The 7151-nt window shown below is 67.3% G+C and overlaps 1 protein-coding gene across 1 annotated transcript; it reads left to right on the plus strand.

The window, feature by feature from the left end:
• Positions 1–1199: 1199 nt before the first annotated feature.
• Positions 1200–6567, plus strand: LOC141477828 (ADP-ribosylation factor-like protein 2; the record flags this gene model as incomplete). Its single annotated transcript, XM_074167016.1, has 3 exons — positions 1200–1216; positions 1770–1880; positions 6339–6567. Coding segments are annotated over 3 exons (357 nt in total), but the record flags the coding sequence as incomplete, so codon positions are not given.
• Between the last annotated feature and the right edge of the window lie 584 nt (positions 6568–7151).

The following is a 7151-nucleotide window of genomic DNA, read 5'->3' on the forward strand; positions in this document are numbered from 1 at the left end:
GAGTGATGGCTGTTTGGGGTGTGGGCGGGGCCTCCGGGGGGGAGGAGACGGGGGCGGGGCCTAGCGGGGATGGGGGCGTGGCCTGGGGGCAGGGGGGCGGGGTTGCGCAGTTGGTGGGGGCAGGATATAAGGGAGTGGGGGGGGGGGGGAGCGGTGGCTGTTTGGGGTGTGGGCGGGGCCTCCGGGGGGGAGGAGACGGGGGCGGGGCCTAGCGGGGATGGGGGCGTGGCCTGGGGGAGGGGGGCGGGGTTGCAGGGTTGGTGGGGGCAGGATATAAAGGGGTGGGGGGGGGGAGTGGTGGCTGTTTGGGGTGTGGGCGGGGCCTCCGGGGGAGGGGGCGTGTCCTAGTGGAGGGGAGGGGCCTCGGGGGAGGGGGCGTGGCCTAGGGAGGAGGGGGGCGGAGTTGCGGGGTTGGTGGGGGCAGGATATAAGGGGGTGGGGGGGGAGTGGTGGCTGTTTGGGGTGTGGGCGGGGCCTCCGGGGGAGGGGGCGTGTCCTGGTGGAGGGGAGGGGCCTCGGGGGAGGGGGCGTGGCCAAGGGGGGCGGGGTTGGAGGGGGGCGGGGGGTGGGATGGGGTATGGGGGTTGGGGGGGGGGAGCGGCGGCTTTTGGGGTGTGGGCGCGGCCTCCGGGGGAGGGGGCGTGTCCTGGTGGAGGGGAGGGGCCTCGGGGGAGGGGGCGTGGCCTAGGGAGGAGGGGGGCGGGGTTGCAGGGTTGGTGGGGGCAGGATATAAGGGAGTGGGGGGGGGAGCGGTGGCTGTTTGGGGTGTGGGCGGGGCCTCCGGGGGGGAGGAGACGGGGGCGGGGCCTAGCGGGGATGGGGGCGTGGCCTGGGGGGAGGGGGGCGGGGTTGCGGGGTTGGTGGGGGCAGGATATAAGGGAGTGGGGGGGGGAGCGGTGGCTGTTTGGGGTGTGGGCGGGGCCTCCGGGGGAGGGGGCGTGTCCTGGTGGAGGGGAGGGGCCTCGGGGAGGGGGCGTGGCCAAGGGGGGCGGGGGGCGGGGTTGGAGGGGGGCGGGGGCGGGATGGGGTATGGGGGTTGGGGGGGGGAGCGGCGGCTGTTTGGGGTGTGGGCGGGGCCTCCGGGGGGGAGGAGAGGGGGGCGGGGCCTACGGGGAGGGGGCGTGGCCTGGGGAGGGGGCGTGGCCTAGGGGGAGGGGGGCGGGGTTGGTGGGGGCAGGATATAAGGGGGTGGGGGGGAGAGGCGTTTGCTTGTGCTGTGGGCGGGGCTTCGTGGGAGGGGGCGTGGCCTCGGGGAGGGGGGATCTGGGGGTGGGGCTTGGGGAGGGGGCGGGCCCGGGGGCGGGGCCTGGTGGGGCAAGAGGGGGTGGGGGGGCAGGAGCAGTGGCTGTGGGCGGGGCCTCGGGGAGGGGGCTCTGGGGGCGGGGTCTGGAGGGGGCGGGGCCTAAGGGAAGGGTTGGGTGAGGGGCGGGACCTGCAGAGAAGGGGCGGGCCCAAGGGGAAGGGGTGGAGCCTGCCATTGGGGTGGGGGCGTGGCCAACAAGGGGGCGGGGGTAACGGTGGGTGCTCATGGGGGTGTGGCTAAGGGGAAGGGGCGGAGCCAACCCTTAGGGGCGGGGCCGGGGGAAGGGGTGTAGTTCTGAGTGAGGGGTGGGGGCTGCGTGAGAGGGCGTGGTCATAGGCGGGCGGGGCCAAGGGGGGGGGTGGACTATACATGGGGTGGGGGAGAAAAGGGGCGTGGCCAGGGAGGTGGGCGGGGTTTTGGGGGGTGGGTGGGCGTGGCCTCACGCCCCCCCCCCCTTTCTTATCAGGGGGTTGGACAACGCGGGGAAGACGACGCTGCTGAAGAGGTTCAACGGGGAGGACGTGGCCACCATCTCCCCCACCCTGGGCTTCAACATCAAGACCCTCGAGCACCGCGGGTGAGCGGGGGGAGGGGCCAGCGGGCCACCATTTTGGGGGGGGGGTGGTCACGGTGGTGGCCACCTCAAGCATGGGGGCGGAGATCGTGGTGGTCCTGGGGTGGCCGTGATGGTGGTTGGGGTGGCCGTGGTGGTGGCCATGGGGGTGGCCATCATGGTCATGGTGGCCATGGGAGTCACAGTGGTGGCCACCTCAGGCATGGGGGTGGAGGCCATGGTGGTCCTGAGGTGGCCGTGATGGTGGTTGTGGTGGCCGTGGTGGTGGCGGCCACGCTGGTGGCCATGGGGGTGGTCGTGGTGGCCGTGGTGGCCGTGGTGGTGGCCACCTCAGGAATGGGGGTGGAGGCCATGGTGGTCCTGAGGTGGCCGTGATGGTGGTTGTAGTGGCCGTGGTGATGATTATGGTGGTGGTGGCCATTGTGGTGGTCATCGTGGCCATGGTGGTCACGGTGGTGGCCACCTCAGGCATGGGGGTGGAGGCCATGGTGGTCCTGAGGTGGCCGTGATGGTGGTTGTGGTGGCCATGGTGGTGGTGGCCACGGTGCTGGCCATGGGGGTGGCCATGGTGGTCGTGGTGGCCATGGTGGTCACGGTGGTCATGGTGGTGGCCACCTCAGGCATGGGGGTGGAGGCCATGGTGGTCCTGGGGTGGCCGTGATGGTGGTTGTGGTGGCCGTGGTGGTGGTGGCCACGGTGGTGGCCATGGGGGTGGCCATGGGGGTGGCCATCGTGGTCGTGGTGGCCATGGGGGTCACGGTGGTGGCCACCTCAGGCATGGGGGTGGAGGCCGTGGTGGTCCTGGGGTGGCCATGATGGTGGTTGTGGTGGCCGTGGTGGTGGTGGCCACGGTGCTGGCCATGGGGGAGGCCATGGGGGTGGCCATGGTGGTCGTGGTGGCCATGGTGGTCATGGTGATCACGGTGGTGGCCACCTCAAGCATGGGGGCGGAGGCCATGGTGGTCCTGAGGTGGCCGTGATGGTGGTTGTGGTGGCCGTGGTGGTGGTGGCCACGGTGGTGGCCATGGGGGTGGCCATGGGGGTGGCCATCATGGTCGTGGTGGCCATGGGGGTCACGGTGGTGGCCACCTCAAGCGTGGGGGCGGAGATCGTGGTGGTCCTGGGGTGGCCGTGATGGTGGTTGTGGTGGCCACGGTGGTGGTGGCCATGGGGGTGGCCATGGTCATGGTGGCCATCGGGGTGGCCATCGTGGTCGTGGTAGCCATGGGAGTCACAGTGGTGGCCACCTCAGGCATGGGGGCGGAGATCGTGGTGGTCCTGGGGTGGCCGTGATGGTGGTTGTGGTGGCCGTGGTGGTGGTGGCCACGGTGGTGGCCATGGGGGTGGCCATGGTGGTCGTGGTGGCCGTGGTGGTGGCCACCTCAGGCATGGGGGTGGAGGCCATGGTGGTCCTGGGGTGGCCGTGATGGTGGTTGTGGTGGCCACGGTGGTGGTGGCCATGGGGGTAGCCATGGTGGTCACGGTGGTCATGGTGGTGGCCACCTCAAGCATGGGGGCGGAGATCGTGGTGGTCCTGGGGTGGCCATGATGGTGGTTGTGGTGGCCACAGTGGTGGTGGCCATGGGGGTGGCCATGGTCATGGTGGCCATTGGGGTGGCCATCGTGGTCGTGGTGGCCATGGGAGTCACAGTGGTGGCCACCTCAGGCATGGGGGCGGAGATCGTGGTGGTCCTGGGGTGGCCGTGATGGTGGTTGTGGTGGCCGTGGTGGTGGTGGCCACGGTGCTGGCCATGGGGGTGGTCATGGTGGTCACGGTGGTGGCCACCTCAAGCATGGGAGTGGAGGCCGTGGTGGTCCTGGGGTGGCCGTGATGGTGGTTGTGGTGGCCGTGGTGATGATTATGGTGGTGGTGGCCATTGTGGTGGCCATCGTGGCCATGGTGGTCACGGTGGTGGCCACCTCAAGCATGGGGGCGGAGATCGTGGTGGTCCTGCGGTGGCCGTGATGGTGGTTGTGGTGGCCACGGTGGTGGCCATGGGGGTGGCCATGGTGGTCACGGTGGCCATGGTGGTCACGGTGGTGGCCACCTCAAGCATGGGGGCGGAGATCGTGGTGGTCCTGAGGTGGCCGTGATGGTGGTTGTGGTGGCCATGGTGGTGGTGGCCACGGTGGTGGCCGTGGTGGTGGTGGCCATGGGGGTGGCCATCGTGGTTGTGGTGGCCGTGGTGGTGGTGGCCACGGTGGTGGCCATGGGGGTGGCCATGGTGGTCGTGGTGGCCATGGTGGTCATAGTGGTCACGGTGGTGGCCACCTCAAGCATGGGGGCGGAGATCGTGGTGGTCCTGAGGTGGCCGTGATGGTGGTTGTGGTGGCCGTGGTGGTGGTGGCCACGGTGGTGGCCATGGGGGTGGCCATGGTGGTTGTGGTGGTCACGGTGGTGGCCACCTCAGGCATGGGGGTGGAGGCCGTGGTGGTCCTGGGGTGGCCGTGTTGGTGGTTGTGGTGCCCATGGTGGTGGTGGCCACGGTGGTGGTGGCCATGGTGGTGGTGGTGGCCATGGGGGTGGCCATGGTCATGGTGGCCATTGGGGGTGACAATCGTGGTCGTCGTGGTCATGGTGGTGGCCACTTCAGGCATCAGGGTGGAGGCTGTGGTGGTCCTGGGGTGGCCATGATGGTGGTTGTGGTGGCCACGGTGGTGGTGGCCGTGTTGGTGGCCATGGGGGTGGCCATGGTCATGGTGGCCATGGGGGCGGCCATCGTGGTTGTGGTGGTCATGGTGGTGGCCACTTCAGGAATCAGGGTGGAGACTGTGGTGGTCCTGGGGTGGTCATGATGGTGGTTGTGGTAGCCACGGTGGTGGCCACGGTGGTGGTCATTGTGGTGGGCATGGGGATGGTGGCCATGGGGATGGCCATCGTGGTCATGGTGGCCATCGTGGTCATGGTGGTGGCCACCTCAGGCATGGAAGCGGAAACTGTGGTGGTCCTGCGGTGGCCATGATGGTGGTTGTGGTGGCCGTAGTGGTAGTGGTCATGGTGGTGGCCATGGTGGTGGGCACGGGGGGGCTGGTGGCCATGGGGATGGCCGTCGTGGTCGTGGTGGTCATGCCAGTGGCCACCTCAGGCATGGGGATGGAGGCCGTGGTGGTCCTGGGTCACGTTAATGACCACGACAGCGGCCATGTTAGTGGCCATGTTGACGACCATTACGATGGCCATGTTAGTAGCCACGTTGACGGCCATGACGATGGCCGTGTTGGTGGCCACGTTGGCAACCATGTTGGCTGTGAGAATGACCAACGTGTTGGTGGCCATCTTGATAGCCATGATGCTGGCCACATTGGTGGCCTTGTTGATAACCACGATACCGGCCATGTTGGTGGTCACATTGACAGCCATGACGATGGCCGTGTTGGTGGCCACGTTGGCAACCATGTTGGCTGTGAGAATGACCAACGTGTTGGCAGCCATCTTGATAGCCATGATGATGGCCACGTTGGCGGCCATCTTGATAACCACGACAATGACCATGTTGGTGGTCACGTTGATGGCCATGACGATGGCCATGTTGACAGGCATGACGATGGCTGTGTTGGTGGCCACGTTGGCAACCACGTTGGCTGTGAGAATGACCAATGTGTTGGTGGCCATCTTGATAGCCGCGATGACGGCCATGTTGGCAGTCATGTTGATAGCCATGATGGTGGCCACGTTGGTGGTCATGTTGATGGCCATGATGATGGCCATGTTGACGGCCATGACGATGGCTGTGTTGGTGGCCACGTTGGCAACCATATTGGCTGTGAGAATGACCAACGTGTTGGCGGCCATCTTGATAGCCATGACGATGGCCATGTTGGCGGCCATGTTGATAACCACGACAGCGGCCATGTTGGTGGTCACGTTGACGGCCATGACCATGGCCATGTTGACAGCCATGACGATGGCCATATTGGTGGCCACGTTGGCAACCATGTTGGCTGTGAAAAGGACCAACGTGTTGGTGGCCATCTTGATAGCCATGACGATGGCCACGTTGGCGGCCATGTCGATAACCATGATGACGGCCGTGTTGGTGCCCACGTTGACGGCCATGACGATGGCCGTGTTGGTGGCCACGTTGGCAACCATGTTGGCTGTGAGAATGACCGTGTTGGTGGCCATCTTGATAGCCATGATGATGGCCATGTTGGCGGCCACATTGATAACCATGATGGTGGCCACGTTGGTGGTCATGTTGATGGCCATGATGATGGCCATGTTGACAGGCATGACGATGGCCGTGTTGGTGGCCACGTTGGCAACCACGTTGGCTGTGAGAATGACCAACGTGTTGGCGGCCATCTTGATAGCCATGACGATGGCCACGTTGGCAGCCATCTTGATAACCACGACGACGGCCATGTTGGCGGCCACGAGGGCAGCCGTGTTGATGGCCGTGACCGTGAGCACGTTGGTGGCCATGACCACGGTCACGGTGGCCACGTTGCCCCCCCCAGGTTCAAGCTGAACGTGTGGGACGTTGGGGGGCAGAGCTCCCTGCGCTCCTATTGGCGCAACTACTTCGAGAGCACGGACGGGCTGGTCTGGGTGGTCGACAGCGGGGACCGGCAGCGCCTCCAGCTCTGCGCCCGCGAGCTGCGGGGGCTCCTGCACGAGGAGGTGGGGGGACATGGGGGGGACACGGGGGTGACGGGGGACATGGGGGTGACGGGGGACGTGGAGCTGGTGGGGGACATGGGGACACGGTGGTTGGTGGGGACTTGGGGGTCAAGGGAGACATGGGGAGGTGGGGGACACGGAGGGGGTGGGAACGTGGGGGTCAAGGGGGACATGGGGGGTGGTGGGGACATGGGGGACGTGGAGGTCAAGGGGGACATGGGGGACACGGGGGTGACGGGGGACACGGGGGTCAAGGGGGGCACGGAGGTGATGAGGGACATGGGGACACGGTGGTTGGTGGGGACGTGGGGGTCAAGGGGGACATGGGGGGGACATGAGGGGGTGGTGGGGACGTGGGGGTCAAGGGGGACATGGGGGTGACGGGGGACACGGGGGTCAAGGGGGGCACGGAGGTGATGGGGGACATGGGGACGTGGGGACACGGTGGTTGGTGGGGACTTGGGGATTGAGGGGGACGTGGGGACACGGTGGTTGGTGGGGACGTGGGGGACGTGGGGGTCAAGGGGGACGTGGGGGGACGTGGGGGACACAGGGGTGACAGGAGACACGGGGGTCAAGGGGGACGTGGAGGTGATGGGGGACATGGGGACGTGGGGACACGGTGGTTGGTGGGGACATGGGGGTCAAGG

Source organism: Numenius arquata, unplaced genomic scaffold (assembly GCF_964106895.1).
Source record: "Numenius arquata unplaced genomic scaffold, bNumArq3.hap1.1 HAP1_SCAFFOLD_1860, whole genome shotgun sequence".
In the NCBI taxonomy this organism is placed as follows: Eukaryota; Metazoa; Chordata; class Aves; order Charadriiformes; family Scolopacidae; genus Numenius; species Numenius arquata.